Below are 16,973 nucleotides of genomic sequence, written 5' to 3'. Positions count from 1 at the left end.
TAAGCCCTGGGCTTTGCTCCCAATCCGGATGGTCGATACGGCCAGGGATGTAAATGAAATGCAAAGAGGAATAAGACTGGCTTCCCATCTCCAGTGTGTGCCTCCATGCCCCCCCCCTCTCTTTTCTGCTCTGTCGCTATTCTCTTCTTCCGGCTGTTTATAGTGTTGTCTCTCTGTCTCCCATTCACAGGCTTGCCTCTCTCTCACCCTCTCTCTGTCTCTTTCCCCCTCTTCCTCCATCCCTTCCCTCTCCCTCTCTCCCTGGCTGGGCTCACAGCTCTTATCTCCTCAGACGCCCCACATTCCAGCGTTGCCGTGGCTGCCTGCCTGCATCCGTGGTCACGGCGATTCCATGGGTTCCTACAATCCTTCAGCAGCTTGCTGATTTGGGGTGGGCAACCGACTCTCAGAGACAGGGGGCGGGGGGGAGACAGTGGAAGAGAGGGACATAAGAGAGGGATGAGAGAGAGCGAGGGAGACAGGAGAGGGAGACAGATAGAGGGAGATTCAAGCAGAAGAGAGGACACAAGAAAAGGTAAATGATAAAGTAAGGTGACGGAGCAAAAAACACTAAATATATTCAACAGCGGCACATTGTACTATAGATTCATAGATTTTTTTGCATCTCCTTCTAATACTAATTTGTCATATTTGTATACATCAATAAATACTTACACCAGAAATAAAATGTCTCATAGAAAAAATAAACACAGTATAAAAAAAGTAAAGCTCTGAGAACATTTTAAGTGGAAAAATGAATCTTTGTTAGAGTATTTTAATCTGTGGACAGCAGAAAAAAAATAGCATGTTCACAGTCAGAATGTGGAAGGTGAGCGAGGTAGAAGGTCTCTCCGAGAACAGAGGAACGAGGGAATGGAAGGTGAGCGAGGTAGGTCTCTCCTAGAACAGAGGAATGAGTCCCTGCTGAGGACCCTTGCATGTCTGTGTGCAATGTCTCTGTCTGTGTTAGCGTAGTTGTGACTCTCAATGTCTGCGCAACAAAATGTCTCTGTGAAGTTGAAAGTGCTCCACTGTTCAGTGTGTGTGTGTGTGTGGTGTGTGTTTCTGTCCTCGTGTCTGTGTATCACAGGAGGAGCACACACCTCTAAATGCGTCCCTGGCATTGTAACATTTAATGTGTCATTTAAATCCGTGAGGGATTATAGCTCTGCTGTCAAAAGGAGCAAAAAAGCTCCTTGAATCCATTTGTTTTTTAAAGGACCATCTCAGCCGGATGGATAGTCGGTGGGCAGCGGTGGTGATTTGGAGCCTGGGTCATGCTAAGAGTCCAGAGGAAAGCGTGGCACGGAACAAGTCTGTCCTAGATTAAGAGCCTGCTCTAATCCTCCATTTCTGCGCACACATTGGGTTTCCCTCAATCTCAGCCTGACCGTCCTAATGGGAGAACTAAAGCTGGAGGCCACATAATCACAACGTTAAAAGCCGCGAGAGAGGCAGAGAAAGAGATACAGAGAGAGACAGGGAAATAGTAAATAAAAGAGTGTGTGTGAGAGATGAACAGCTTGATTGGGTTCAGTCCAGGTTGCAAAAGTCATGTAACGTCCCCAGTGGAAAACATTCCCGCAGTGTGAGGTGCAGTCAGGGTCCTGTTTGTCTGGACAACACCACCCCGGGGGCCTGGGAGTTTGTGGGCTCCTTGTCCAGGTACAGGCTGAAGTGCTGGATGCTGCAGGAGCCTCTCGCTGGCCAGGGACAGGTTCTTATCCCAGTTGGGTGGGTAGCCTGTGTGCCTCTCCACGATTTCCTTACATAGCTGTCAATCACAAAGAACACAACTTGTATACAATGACCATAACAAGCACCACTGTACAAATCTTGACCATATACTGTATGTGATTATGGTTAATGCTCATACACCCATTTGTTTGCTATGGGAGGACTGACTCTCTGTGTAGGATAGCTCAAACAGGCGAGCTTTCTCCTCTCCCTGGATCCTCTCAGCCAGGTCAAACAGGCGAGCTTTCTCCTCTCCCTGGATCCTCTCAGCCAGGTCAAACAGGCGAGCTTTCTCCTCTCCCTGGATCCTCTCAGCCAGGTCACAGCTTTCTCCTCTCCCTGGAACAGGCGAGCTTTCTCCTCTCCCTGGATCCTCTCAGCCAGGTCAAACAGGCTTTCTCCTCTCCCTGGATCCTCTCAGCCAGGTCAAACAGACCAGCTTCTCCTCTCCCTGGATCCTCTCAGCCAGGTCAAACAGGCCAGCTTTCTCCTCTCCCTGGATCCTCTCAGCCAGGTCAAACAGACCAGCTTTCTCCTCTTCCTGGATCCTCTCAGCCAGGTCAAACAGACCAGCTTTCTCCTCTTCCTGGATCCTCTCAGCCAGGTCAAACAGGCCAGCTTTCTCCTCTCCCTGGATCCTCTCAGCCAGGTCAAACAGACCAGCTTTCTCCTCTCCCTGGATCCTCTCAGCCAGGTCAAACAGAAAGAAAGCCGTCTTCATCCTGAAACAAAGAGACCATATCACAGGCTCAGAGCTAAGTTCTGGATGGATGAACTGTGGAGATTTATCCACAGAGATGCACTAGGAGAATATAGTGATTTATGTAGATGCTAGCTACACAACAGCATTTCATGTAGAATAGCTGGTGCTCTACCACACCAGAGTGGGTTACGTAGATGTTTTAGCTGGCAGACTAGGCTGATCTGTCAGAGAGGCTCTCTGTAAACTATACATATATACAGTGACTGCAAGAGAAAAGAGAGTCAGTGTCTTCAGCGTTTACTCTTTACTTTACCTGGCCGGCCACATCTCCTAGACCCCCTTACCCAGGACCCTAGGTGGTAAATGGAACAAGACACAGCTCTATATCTCAACACCTCCGGGGCTTTTCTCATGCATCATTCCTTCCACACAATCATATTCATTCATGTATCACTATGGGATGTTAATACACATTGTTCAAAGTGTGCTGGTTTAGGTTCACAAACCCAATGTGAATATACAGTACAGTACAGTACTGTAGAGCAACAGTACCAGCACATTAGACATGGAAGGAACCACATTTCCTTTTTCATGTTGTTGCGTATAAACACTTGACCTCTTCTTCAAAATAATATTTTAGCAGGGTTCCGAGCTAATATTTGGCTTGTGGGCATCGACGGACACGCTTGTAGTGAGGGAAATAACGTCACAGTATTCAGCCATGATTATCGCAGTGAATGAGGGACGGCTGGCAACGGCAACAGAAAAATGGAGCTTTGACTAATTCCACTTTTGACACACTTATTGACAAAACGCAATAAGAAACTAATTATGTTTCATCTTTAGCCTCATTTCAAATGGCTGGAGGCCTAATGTCTTGCTTTGGTATAACGCAAAAAGAGCTGCAGGATCAGAGCACGGAGAACAGAGGAAACCTTGCTGTAGGAACATCCGTTAAGTCTCTGCCTGTATTGTGAAAGACCACAGAGAAGAAATAGTCAACACCAAAGAGTATCACTGAACAGAAGATTCTTACTCTGCTATAGAAATATATGATCACAGGATTCCTAACTAACAGGCCTAGCATGTTCGTCATGCTATGGCATACAGTACGACCATTTCCATGGCAGCTAGCAGAACACCATAGACTCCCCATGAACTGTAGGCCTCTCCTGCTGAGCAGGCCCCCCACCTCTCCAGAGGGCCCTCTGGGCTGTATGTATACTGTGTACCTGTTGTGTGGCTCGGTCCAGATGTAGAGGGTGTGGCGGGTCCACTCCTCCGGGTGGAAGGGCTCCTGGGCAGGACCAGGTGGTCCACACACCCAGGAGCCAGTGAGAAAAGCTCCTCTCCCAGCTGGGGTCCCGGTTAGGCAGCCTGATGCAGGCCAGCACAGCCCCCCTGCAGACACACACACACACAACCAGGCAGGCACCGTGACCATGCTGCTGAGGTGGACAGAGCAGAACCACAGTGTTGGAGTCCCTAAAGGGAACTACCCTCAGCTATCTATCTCCCCTCAAACACTACTCACTCTCACCCCAGGTGACTTCTGATAGAACTGAATAGGCATACATGGGAAGCACATGTGCATCCACCTCATTCCCAACAAGCACAAGCATGCACACACACCCACCATTCAGCTCTCTCCCATTCCTACTGATCCACTCTCCTCTCCAGTGCTGTACCCAGAGGGTTGATCCCACTGGTCAGTGTTGCCCCCCTGTTGGCCAAGCAAACACTGCCCCCTGGTGGGCTGGGGATTTACAGGAGTCCTGTCCAACCCATTTGTTCTCTGTATCCTTCGAGTACTATAGTCAGATGGATAAAACATAAATAGACAGAATAGATCTGTTCAGTCGTTCTCTGCAGTCTTTCAGACATGGATGAAGTATTGTGACTCCTCACGGGGCAGTAGCCTGGTGTTATAGTCCTTAATGCTGTAGGTTTTATGTTTCATCTCCTCCTTATTGTTTCAACCACTCGGTGCTCTCCAACAATCTCGCCATTCCTCATGTAACAGTATAGCTTCCGTCCCTCTCCTCACCCCTACCTGGGCTCGAACCAGGGACCCTCTGCACACATAGACAACAGTCACCCGTGAAGCATCGCTACACATCGATCCACATAAGCCGCGGCCCTTGCAGAGCAAGGTGAACAACTACTTCAAGGTCTCAGAGCGAGTGACGTCACAGATTGAATCGCTATTAGCGCGCACCCCGCTAACTAGCTAGCCACTTCACATCAGTTACACTCACTTTCTACTCCGTCCATTATTGTCCTCTTCATTCACTCTCTCTATTTCTCACTAGTCCATTCAGTCAGTCCATACATTCTCAATAAAGAAAGACACTGTATGTATCTCTATGGTATTCTCTCCCTCCCTTCTCTCCCAGTGACTCACTGTGTGTTGTGAGAGAGGAACTTCTCCAGACTGAAGGTGTCTTTCTCCTCCGTGTGGACCGGGTCCCACCAGCGCCCTGGGAAGTGAACCCCAGGGTGATGCTGGCCCAGCTTGGCCACGTACCAGCTGTACATCATCATCTGGAGGAGCAAAGAGGTCAACAGACAGGAGTCTTACTAGGATCTTCTACCAAAATGCTTCTAACAATGCTGTTATCATGACGCTGAATGAATGGAAGTCCTGACCTGGACTTAAAACCAATGCAAATTACATTAAGTGACAAAGTAGTAACCTCCTGGTCAACGAGGCGTACGTCTCTGGCAGTAGCGCAGGGAGTTCCCTGGGAGGTCTCCTTGGGTCAGGATGATAGAGTGTGGAGGGACAGAGACCAGAAGCTCCCGCCCAAACTGCTCCATCACACTGTTACTGCTCTGATCACACTCCCTGGGAGGGACGCAACACAAACCTCTACAAGTCAACAGGAGTTATATACTCTCTTACAACTGTGTGTCTGTGTACTTTTTTGTTGTTGAGTGGAGTTATGTTTGTCCATCTCCACTACTGAGGATGGTCTCCGTGTGTGTGTGTGTGTGTGTGTGTGTGTGTTTGTACTCTATGTATGCTTTCAAGTGCCTCTGTGGTAAGTTGTCAGTGCCCCCACCCCAGCTCTGTCTATCTAATCGTGGGTAGACAGGTGTGATGGGTCTGACAGGGTATGCCCTCCCCCTGATCAAAGCAGCTGTGTGATGCTCCCTCAGTCTGCCTGGCAGAGCGCAGCACCACACTGGTGTAATCTGCTACCTCTCACGGCTAACATCTCACACTCAGCATTCACAGTGGAATCTATGTGCTAACCGTGCCTCTCTTTAGCCCCCACCATGGGATGAGGAGAGACGGGAGAATAAAATACCTGGCATGTGGAGTGCAGGGCCCCAGTTTGAGCTACAGAGAAAATGATTGGGTTAGCTCAGATGAAACAAGTGCAGAGATTTTTGTCAGTAAAATTCTCAAGATGTTTTGTGGGTGACCCTCTAGCCCAGGGGTATCAAACTCAGAATGCAGCCCGAGGGGCAAACTTTTTCCATCGAGGTCGAGAGGACCGCACTTAAAATGGATTATATTTCCTTGCAGTCTAAATCTGCAAAAGAATTGTCCTCTATCCATCGCTTTAAAATGGTTCGATGCTCCCTGACAGCCAAGCCTCCGTTTGATGACTGTTAGTGAGCTGGACAGAGTGAGGAGACTATAAATGTAGGTCATTATCATTTCTACACAGTTCTGATTTAGTTTAAGTCATTTCAATGTCGCCCGAGATCGTTATTTCCCGCAAAAATAAATATTCTTGAGTTTGACACGAGCTTTAGCTACAAGACAACATTTATTTTACAGTTTGACGGTCATCCTGAAATCAGTTGGTGCAGGTAAAGATACTACAGTGTTATAACACTACACACAGGATGGTGCCATCAAGCCAAAGTCAGTTGATTTTACTGGATATGATGTTTACCGATGGTTGGAGTGCACCATGTGTACCAGGAGACCTATAGTGAAGAGCCTCCGGCCCTCCACAGACCCCCATGGCCTTGCCTCCTCCCCAGGCCTGTGTGTGTCCAACTCAGGCCCAGCCCAGCCAGCACACACACCACAGCATCACTCTGAAGCCAGAACTGCTCCACCAGAGAGACTAAACACACAACACAGCCTTTACCTGGGGCCGAGGAGACTGTGGCAGCCCAACTCAGGCCCATCCAGTCATCTCCCTGCCCTAACTACGCCCCATCACTCACCACTCCCAGGGGTAGGGGTCCCCTGTCTGCTGGTGTCCAGGTTGAATCTCCAGGTGAAGAACAGGGAGTAGAGTAGCAGCATGGCCGTCAGAAGTCAGGGAACAACACCCTGCATCCTGAAGGGAAAAGACAGGCATTCATCACCATAAGACCACTGACCTTACACATAGTTACTGTATATAGACAGGAATACCATATACAGTTCTTTGCGTAATTATTGGGACAGTAACACATTTTTGTTTTACCTCTGTTTTACCTCCAGAACTTTGGATTTGAAATTATACAATGATTGAGATTAAAATTCAGACTGTCAGCTTTAATTTTACGGTAATTTCATCCATATCGGGTGAAACGTATAGAAATTACAGCACTTTTTAAACATAGTCCCCTCATTTTAGGTGACCAAAGTATATGGACTAATTCACTTATATGTGTATATAGTATTTTGTCCCATATTCTTAGCACACAATGATTACATCAAGCTTGTGACTCTACAAACTTGTTGGATGCATTTGCTGTTTGTTTTGATAAAATACATTATTTACCATTCATTCCTGAAACACAACCAAAACAAACAGGAAATGCATCCAAAAAGCTTGCAGAGTCACAAGCTTGATGTAATCAAATAGGTGAATTTTTCCCATTACTTTTGGTCCCATAAAATGAAGGGACTATGTTTAAAAAGTGCTGTAATTTCTAAACGGTTCACACGATTTGGATCAAAAATACCTTGAAATGAAAGCTGAGGGTCTGCACTTCAATCTCAGTCATTGTCTCATTTAAAATGTGAAGTGCTGGAGTACAGAACCAAAACAACAATACATGTGCAGGGTACCTGTTCATTTTACAAATCACATTTCTTTTCAATCTCCTAATAAGTACATGAAAATACAGTACTTGCAGTGCAGTGCAATTCCCTCCCAAATGTATCGAGGTACAGGAGAGATAACGTCACTCCACCCGTAGACAGACACACTATCACAGCTAACATGTTCTGTAGCCCACAGCATGATTGCTTTCCTAATGCTGGGTCTGGATGACAGAGTGTGAGTCACTGTGTGATGGGGCCTACCACTCTGCCTCACATCACCATTACAACGCAGAGGACAGTTGTAAATGGTCATATAAAAGAACGACAAAACACTATCCCCTAGTGGTAATCTAAACACATATGGAAATTGAAAACAAAAAGTGGAAATAAAAGTACATATTTATTTGTGCTGTATTTCAGAAAACGTTGCTGACATTTTCATAGAATTTCAATGGAATGACCCACATATGTTTGCACACGTTCATGCTTGTGTGTCTGTAAAGCCAAGTGTGTCTGGGTGCCCCCCAGGGAAGGCAGGGGGAGGCAGGGGGTTGGCTGTGCCCTGGGGACTGCCTGGCTCTGCTCTGCCTTATCAGTGGCACCCAACCGACCCCAGCATAGGCACTACTGTAATGAATTACTGCATCAGAGAGCACTGCTACATACAGATACATGCATTCACATACACATCATTACAACTAGTAGACAAACACACATCAAAATCTCCCTTTCTTCTTTTAATTGTACAGTGCCATGGCAGCATGACAGGTCGAATAGTTTATTTTTATGTTAAAAGCACTTGGCAATGGTTTAATTGCTCATTAAGGAATGAAGTGAGTGTATATGGACTTGTCCTGTCTGTCTGAGAGAGTGATTTCTGTCTGTCTGGTGTGTTTCCTTACCTGTCCCAGGAGGAGAGGAACAAGCCCAGTCCAGCCAGGACCAGCACAAAGAGGGACAGGTCAGCAATACAGTGGGTCAGCTGAGCCCTGACACACACACACACCCCAATAACCTCTGATTAGCAGACACCAATGTCTCCATGACCCGCATCCCTCTAACCTTCATCAAACTGAAGAACAGCAATTATTGAATAACCTCCCACTTCCCTTTCTTGTGACTGGAAGACACAAATAACTGACCCCTCCCCAATCAAACAGACTAACTTTAATGACTGTATGCACCCTTCCATCCGATTGACAGACACCAATGAATGTGGCCTCCACCCAACCCCTGTCAGAGAGCCTGTCAGTCACAGACACTTCCCCGGAGCAGAGATAGCTCCCTGCCTCTTCTTTAATACCAATCTCTTTTTGACAGCGTATTGAGTCTCCATATCATTGAGTGTAGGCCGATGTGTGTGTGTGTGTGTGTGTGTTATGTGCATATGTGTGTAAGACTGTGTCAGCTTCTCTAGGGAGGTTTACGTCCCCAATGTGACATGCTTGTCATGTTTGCCTCTCTCCCTCATCTTGAAGGTATGTTTGTCCATCAACCAGCGGGGGTGATGGAAGTGGGAGGGGCCGGGCTGAGGGGGTTGGTGGTGGGGGTCTTAAGAAGCGTCAGCTGTAGAAAAATACCAGAAGTTGGATGACAGGGGGGGATAGAGGGGGTTGTTGGAGGAAAACACAATCTCTCCAGCTATATTGCAGTGTCTGTCATCACAGCTTGTCATGCTTAAACACCAGAGCTGAGTGATCATTTCAAACTGCTGGAGAAACAGAACATAGAGATGTGGTCCTTTAAGCAGGTTCAGTTCTGCTTTGATGGTAGAGAGGGGAGCGGGAAGAACAAAAGCTGGAGAGGAGAAAGAGAGGGAGAGACGGCCTCCAGTACTGGCGATGGATGGTTTCCCTCCTTCAGAACAGAACTGATGGGTTTTTGTCTGATGTTTAAACCTGTCTGTCTAGAGTCAAAAGCATTAGAAAACAACTCTTTCACTTCTACAGATCACATTATCCAATAAATTACCTTCAATATTCAACATTTAATGTAATATTCCAGAAAACTATTTCGAAATAAAATACCCTAAAAGCTCAAATAAATGGAAACAATGTGTAAACAAACTGTTGAATTAAGATTCATGCTATAGCAATGACTTCATCTGTAAAATAAAGTGACTAATACTCACTTTAGCATCATGGTGAGGTTCCCTCTGTCTTGGCCTAGGGTCAATTATTAAAGAAAGAAACACATTAACACTCACTACCACACCTCCCACAGCTCCAATATACTGTAATGTATGTTGGTACAGTATATGTAAATGTATATAAGTGTGTACCAGGCTAAAGGTGCCGTACTCAGTCCTCTGTAGGTGAGTGAGGAGGCCTGAGAGGGAAGTCTGGTCTCCCCAGCAACAGATAGGCCAGTTTTTCGGCCTACGTCTCTATGGCCACTCAGATGGAAAAGAGCGGTGTGTCTCAAACTTACTTTGTGAGAGCAGAGGTGGAGCAGGACCCTGGGAATGATGACCACCACGTACAACACCAGAGTGTGCTGGTTACACGGGCCCAGGTCACAGCACAGCGCCCCCCAATGGGCAACCTGACGACAACAAGACGAGACTTAAAGGAGTAGTTAGATGGTTCCTCACCCTGAAAGTAGTATATGGGCCAGTATTAACTGTAACCCATGGTTCAGTTCTCTTTAAACAGCCAGTACAAACTTCAGTTAACTTTGGCCACCACAAGCTAACAATTAATGGAAGTGATGTGAGCATGTTAAAAAAATGTTTATGGCCAATTCACCTTTAAGTAACAGCAAACCAAATATGGAGTTGATTTGATTTCAGGTGATTTGGACATAATTTTTGTAAAAACATGCTCACATGCCCCCATCACATCCATTGATTGTTAGCTTATGGTGGCTAAGGTTAGCAGACGTTTGTAGTGGCTGTTTAAAGAAAAGTGAAACCTGGATTAGTCTCTTGGCCGATAGACTACTTTCAGGGTAACCATCTAACATCAAGTTGTAAAATCGTGAACAACTCCTTAAAATGTATCAACATATGGCATTTGTCATTGAAAAAATAAACAGTCTGTATATTAACATACCATATTTCTATAAATTGTACCATATAGTTTCCTCGGGCACACAGTTGTGATATCACAATGGAACGGTCTATCTGGTTTCAGGTGGCTGATATGCATGTCTTGTCCTGTGTGAGGGTGGATGGTATAGAAGGATGGTGTAGTTACCTGACTCCTCTGGGGGGCACTATTTGCACAGTGGAAGCTGGCAGTCAGGGAGAAGAGCCCAACGAAGAGGTCGAGGAAGAAGACCTCGGCCACCACCGACCACTGCCAGCTGGGCCTGGACACAGCAAACACCCCCCAGCCAGCACCGCACCTGGCCCCGGGTCTGCCAGTCTGGAGGAGTGGCAGAGGTGTCAGGTACAGGGGTGACCACATGTCCAACCCCAGGTATGGGTAAGCGTATGGTTTGTGTCTATCCAAAGTTAGAAAACTCATAATGATGATAGACGGATATGGTTGACCACGACTGCAAAACAAAATCATTGACATATTTTTGAAAATGTCCATGTACCGGTCATTGAAACAATTCTATTTTCGTAGCCATAGGAACTATCTAAAGCTCTGACCACTCCCATACCACATCCTTCAGGCCTCTCTCTCCAGAAGCAAATTCATCCGCCAGCCTGACATAGATAACCACTATGGGAGATGTACTCCTTTACTTCAAAAGTCCCCCCCCCCTTCTTCCTCTCTTCCATCTCTTTAGTGGTAACTGAAGCAAACTTGTGATAAATCTGTCATATTCAAGACCCACCACTTACTAAAAAGAGACACAGAGGGAGAGTGACGACAAATGATGAGGAGGAGAAGGGGAAGACGACTCAAATAGTACAGAGATGTGTGAGGGGGGGGTCAGAGTACGTGAGGATGAAATGAAGAAAACAGAAAAAAAGTTGAGGAGAGAGGGGGGGAAAAGAGGAAGAAAAAAATCCGCCCAGTCCCTGGCACGCTGGCTCTGAAATATGAGCGGGCTCCACAATTAAGGAAGTCAGGCAGTATGGCCGTTTCCGCCATTGTGTAGAGTGGCTTAGAGTCCTCATCAGCCTATCAGCTAACTGACAGGCAGAGAGCTGCTCTATTCAGCACGGCAGATACAAGCTGCAGGCCAAACGGCTGCCAGGTCCCTTATGACCCCACAATCCCTTGCCGGTGACAGCTTCAAGCTCCATAGCAAATTAGGCGCTCTCACATTACAATCGCAGAAGACAGATTCCATTAACGGTATCTGAAATTGAGTAGAGAGCAGGCCCGTTATCAGACCTGACTCATAAGTACCGCCATTAATCACAAGGCATGATACCATTTATACATTTCCAGCTCTCTGCCTGCCGCTGTGATAGTCAGCCACAAAAGGCCTGATGAGACTTAGGCTAGGGGAACAATGGAGCTTTCTGAGGAAAGCGCCGTAAATCAGAAAAAAAGGAGAGGGAGGAGAGTAAAAAAAGTATTGCTTGCTGATGACTTTTTTCCTTCATTTTTCCCTCTCCTTTCTGCCAGTCTTTTTGCTCTGTGTTCTATGTGATGCAGGACTGGGGTGGGGGGGTCTAGTGGTGGGAGTGGGGGAGTGGGGGGGGTCAGTCTTAGTAAGAGATAGCAGCGTCTTTCTCACTGCATCGCTCCAGGAATTAGCTGCAACTTGAACGGTAGGAGAAGGGGGTGGGGGGCGGATGGGGACTTTTCTTGAGGTGCAGGGACGCCCCTCGCCCTCAATTCTACCCCCCTGTGTGGCAATTAACACCCCGCTCACACACTTAGCAGGGGTGCTGGTTTTGGGGTAAAGCAGGGTGCTGAGCAGTAGTGGGGGTCCTTGGAAGTAATGTGGCTATTACACCAGGCTCGCTATGGCTTCTACGGACATGCCTGTCGAGACAGACACATACACACTCCTGTCCTCTCTTTCTGAGAGGCTGACATCTCTCTCTCTCAGGGCCTGTCAGTGTGTCAAAACCCAGTGATGTGTGTACACTTAGGTTTAAATTACCTGTCTGTCTGCAGAGGACCACCTGGGTCCCAGTCAGCGTCTCCATGGCTCATTCTCTGGGCTGGGGAGGGGGCCAGCTACTCCCACGGTAGGGAGATGTAGAGGGAGAGAATATGACACCATTGCGGCCATGTTTCCTGTTATCAAAGCTCAATGTGGTGCAGGGTGCTGCTGTTCTGTAATGTTGTGGCTCAGTGACAATAGCTGTAATGTTGAGACATGGCAGGAGAATAATATATGGGTATTTTACCCTGAACTGATCCAGCTTGCCAGAATGTCTCAGTCTCAGTCTCATCACTGGGGTAACTAACTGGATGACAAAGGAATTCTATACAGAAATTCTGTAAATAAATTGTATTTCATGAATTGGGAGATCTTAGCTCTGCTAAACATAAATAATGGAAATTCATTTCATTAAAATATTTTTTTAATTCCTGGGAATTTGAACCATAATCATCAAGCTCTTATTGAAGTAAAAATAAATCTACCCAAATCATATAATAATTCACTTTGTAAAATAAAATCTCCTAAAAGAAAGTATATAAGTCAGTAACCAGAACAAGAACAAATACCTTCAAGGAAACACAAATACCCATAAACACTCCTAACCACAAACCCTGTAGACATTGTCCTCAAACCAACAGACACACAGTGCATTCGGAAAGTATTCAGACCCATTCACATTTTGTTACGTTACAGCCTTAATCTAAAATATTTTCCCCCTCATCAATCTACACACAAATTCCCAAAATGACAAAGCAAAAACAGGTCTTTAGATTTTTTTGCAAATGAAAAAAAAGAAGCTAAATATCACATTTACATACAGGACCAGTCAAAAGTTTGGACACACCTACTCATTCTAGGGTTTTTCTTTATTTGTTACTATTTTCTACATTGTAGAATAATAGTGAAGACATCAAAACTATGAAATAACACATATGGAATCTTGTAGTAACCAAAAAAAGTGTTAAATCAAATATATTTCATATTTGAGATTCTTCAAAGTAGCCACCTTTTGCATTGATGACAGCTTTGCCCACTCTTGGAATTCTTTCAACCAGCTTCTTAAGGAATGTTTTTCCAACAGTCTTAAAGGAGTTCTCACATATGCTGAGCACTTGTTGGATGCTTTTCCTTCACTCTGCGGTCCAACTCATCTCAAACCATCTCACTTGGGTTGAGGTAGGATGATTGTGGAGGCCAGGTCATCTGATGCAGCACTCCATCACTCTCCTTCTTGGTCAAATAGCGCTTACACACGCTGGAGGTGTGTTGGGTCATTGTCTGTTGAAAAACAAAGTCTCACTAACCTCAACTTAGATGGGATGGCGTATCGCTGCAGAATGCTGTGGTAGCCCTGCTGGTAGTGTGCCTTGAATTCTAAATCAATCAATCAATCAATCAATCATCGACAGTGTCACCAGCAAAGCAAGCCCACACACCATCACACCTCCTCCTCCATGCTTCAAGTTGGGAACCACACATGCGGAGATCATCCGTTCACTTACTCTGCATCTCACAAAGCAAATTTGGACTCATCAGACCAAAGGACAGATTTCCACCGGTGTAATGTCCATTTCTCATGTTTCTTGGCCCAAGCAAGTCTCTTCTTATTGGTGTACTTTAGTAGTGGTTCCCTTATAGCAATTCGACCATGAAGGCCTGATTCACGAAGTCTCCTCTGAACAGTTGATGTTGAGATCGTTTACTGAGTGTTGTTTACTTGAACTCTGTGAAGCATTTATTTGGGCTGCAATCTGAAGTGCAGTTAACTCTGGTGAACTTATCCTCTGCAGCAGAGGTAACTCTAGGTCTTCCTTTCCTGTGGCGGTCCTCGAGAGAGCCAGTTGCATCGTAGCGCTTGATGGATTTTGCGACGACACTTGAAGAAACGTTCAAAGTTCTTGAAATTGTACTTATTATTTGCTCAGTTTGGCCGGGCGGCCAGCTCTAGGAAGAGTCTTGGTGGTTCCAAACTTCTTCCATTTAAGAATGATGGAAGCCACTGTGTTCTTGGACCTTCAATGCTGCAGAAATATTTTGGTACCCTTCCCCAGATTTGTGCCGCAACACAATCCTGTCTCGGAGCTCTACGGACAATTCCTTCGACCTCATGGCTTGGTTTTTGCTCTGTCATGCACTGTCAACTGTGGGACCTTATATAGACAGGTGTGTGCCTTTCCAAATCATGTCCAATCAATTGAATTTACCACAGGTGGACCCCAATCAAGTTGTAGAAACATCAAGGATGATCAATGGAAACAGGATGCACCTGAGCCCAATTTTTGAATCTCATAGCAAAAAATCTGAACTTATGTAAATAAGGTATTTCTGTTTTTTATGTTTAATACGATTGCAAAAATGTCTAAAAACCAGTTTTCACTTCGTTGTTATGGGGTATTGTGTGTAGATTGATGAGAAAAAAAATGAAACTATAATAATTTTATCAATTTTAGAATAAGGCTGTAGGGTAACAACATGTGGAAAAAGTAAATGGGTCTGAATACTTTCTGAATGCACTGTAGTTACCAGTGTCTTCCACAAGGACAGACAGTAGGACACTAATAGCTTGCCACTGTCACGTTGAAGAATCAAAGCAGAAAATGCCTCATTTACCCCCTCAGTTCCTAAACATGGGCCAGAGGCTTGCCAGCACTACACTGCAGCCCAGCACCAAATGCCTGCCTGGGCTGGCCACAATAATACCACACAAAGCGCCACCACCAGCGGAAGCAGCCGTCTGTAGTGAATGTGTAGTGAATGAGGCAACACAAAGGGCCAGACCAGGGGATGGACTGTCACACAACACCCCAGGGACCACACAATGCCACAGCTGTGCCAGCGCAGATCGGCCCACCACTGTTCCCTCACCCAGAGAGTGGCGCTTTGAGAGAGACATGGCTGGAAAAGAATCACACATTCCTGAAGAGGCTAGGATGAAGCCCATGAAGTGGTGTCCCGGCCTGGTCTGGTGTGACAGAGGGTTCCAGCTGGCCTTGGCTCAGTAACACTGACACCCCAGGGCTTAGCTGTGGCCAGGACAGGACAGTGGGCTGAACACTGAGGATCTTTAGATAATATGACAGTGTTTGTGGCTTAGTGCTCTGTTGTATCACATTTGGAAAACAGACACGCAACCCTGTTTTTGGGCCAAGCTAGGAAAAATAGGGGTAACAAAACTATGTCATATAAAGCATACCAAATCAAATCAATTGTATTTGTCACATACACATGGTTAGCAGATGTTAATGCGAGTGTAGCAAAATGCTTGTGCTTCTAGTTCCAACAATGCAGTAATAACCAACCAGTAATCTAACTTATCAATTCCACAACTACTAAATAATACACACACAAGTGTAAAGGGATAAAGTACATTACACATGTATAGTAGCTCATGAACATGATTGTATGGCTGCTACATACAGGACCAGTCAAATTTTTGGAAACACCTACTCATTCCAGGGTTTTTCTTTATTTGTTACTCTTTTCTACATTGTAGAATAATGGTGAAGACATCAAAACTATGAAATAACACATATGGAACCATGTAGTAACCAAAAAAAGTGTTAAAACAAATCAAATATATTTTAGATCCTTCAAAGTAGCCACCCTCTGCCTTCGCATTCTCTTAACCGGCTTCATGAGGAATGCTTTCCAAACAGTCTTTAAGGAGTTCCCACATATGCTGAGCACTTGTTGGCTGACTTTCCTTGACTCTGCGATCCAACTCATCCCAAACCATCTCAATTGGGTTGAGGTCGGGTGATTGTGGAGGCCAGGTCACCTGATGCAGCGCCATCACTCTCTTTCTTGGTCAAATAGTCCTTACACACGCTGAAGGTGTGTTGGGTCATTGTCCTGTTGAAAAACAAATAATAGTCCCACTAAGCGCAAACCAGATGGGATGGCGTATTGCTGCAGAATGCTGTGGTAGCCATGCTGGTTAAGTGTGCCTTGAATTCTAAATAAATCACTGACAGTGTCACCAGCAAAGCACCCCAAAACTGCCTCCATGCTTCACGGTGGGAACGACACATGCAAAGATCATCCGCTCACCTACTCTGCGTCTCACAAAGACACGATGGTTGGAAGCAAAAATCTCACATTTGGACTCATCAGACCAAAGGACGGATTTCCACTGGTCTAATTTTCTTGGCCCAAGCAAGTCTCTTCTTCTTATTGGTGTCCTTTAGTGGTGGTTTCTTTGCAGCAATTTGACTGTGAAGGCCTGATTCACACAGTCTCATCTGAACAGTTGCTGTTGAGATGTGTGTTACTTGAACTCTGTGAAGCATTTATTTGGACTGCAATCTAAGGCTGGTCACTCTAATGAACTTATCCTCTGCAGCAGAGGTAACTCTGGATCTTTATTTCCTGTGGCGGTCCTCATGAGAGCCAGTTTGGTTGAAGACACAGATGTCGATTAAGGCAGCCCCCCACACCTTTCTGATTCAGAGGGTTGCGTTGGGTTAAATGCGGAAGACACATTTCAGTTGAAGGCCTTCAGTTGTACAA

At 45.7% G+C, this 16,973-nt stretch overlaps 1 protein-coding gene and 1 long non-coding RNA gene across 2 annotated transcripts in view; both read right to left on the bottom strand.

The window, feature by feature from the left end:
- Positions 1-740: 740 nt before the first annotated feature.
- LOC121846890 lies at positions 741-2,054 on the bottom strand. The gene is made up of 2 exons (XR_006083877.1): positions 1,906-2,054; positions 741-1,774 (listed from the first exon to the last, which is right to left on the bottom strand). It is a non-coding gene; the product is annotated as an uncharacterized LOC121846890 (long non-coding RNA).
- Positions 2,055-2,122: 68 nt separating this feature from the next.
- The window catches only part of tmem260 (transmembrane protein 260), a 44,061-nt gene continuing 29,210 nt past the window's right edge, over positions 2,123-16,973 (bottom strand). The window contains exons 4-12 of the mRNA XM_042326282.1: positions 10,640-10,810; positions 9,873-9,986; positions 9,574-9,607; positions 6,632-6,747; positions 5,116-5,288; positions 4,845-4,984; positions 3,773-3,841; positions 3,673-3,735; positions 2,123-2,459 (exon numbers count right to left, since the gene is read on the bottom strand). Of these exons, the coding sequence (XP_042182216.1) occupies positions 2,123-2,459; positions 3,673-3,735; positions 3,773-3,841; positions 4,845-4,984 (609 nt within the window). The 5' untranslated portion in view covers positions 5,116-5,288; positions 6,632-6,747; positions 9,574-9,607; positions 9,873-9,986; positions 10,640-10,810. The remainder of the gene's footprint in view (positions 2,460-3,672; positions 3,736-3,772; positions 3,842-4,844; positions 4,985-5,115; positions 5,289-6,631; positions 6,748-9,573; positions 9,608-9,872; positions 9,987-10,639; positions 10,811-16,973) is intronic.

This window comes from Oncorhynchus tshawytscha, linkage group LG08 (genome assembly GCF_018296145.1).
Source record: "Oncorhynchus tshawytscha isolate Ot180627B linkage group LG08, Otsh_v2.0, whole genome shotgun sequence".
Taxonomy (NCBI): Eukaryota; Metazoa; Chordata; class Actinopteri; order Salmoniformes; family Salmonidae; genus Oncorhynchus; species Oncorhynchus tshawytscha.
Note: the sequence above shows the minus strand (reverse complement) of the source record. Positions and strands in the feature narration are given on the sequence as shown.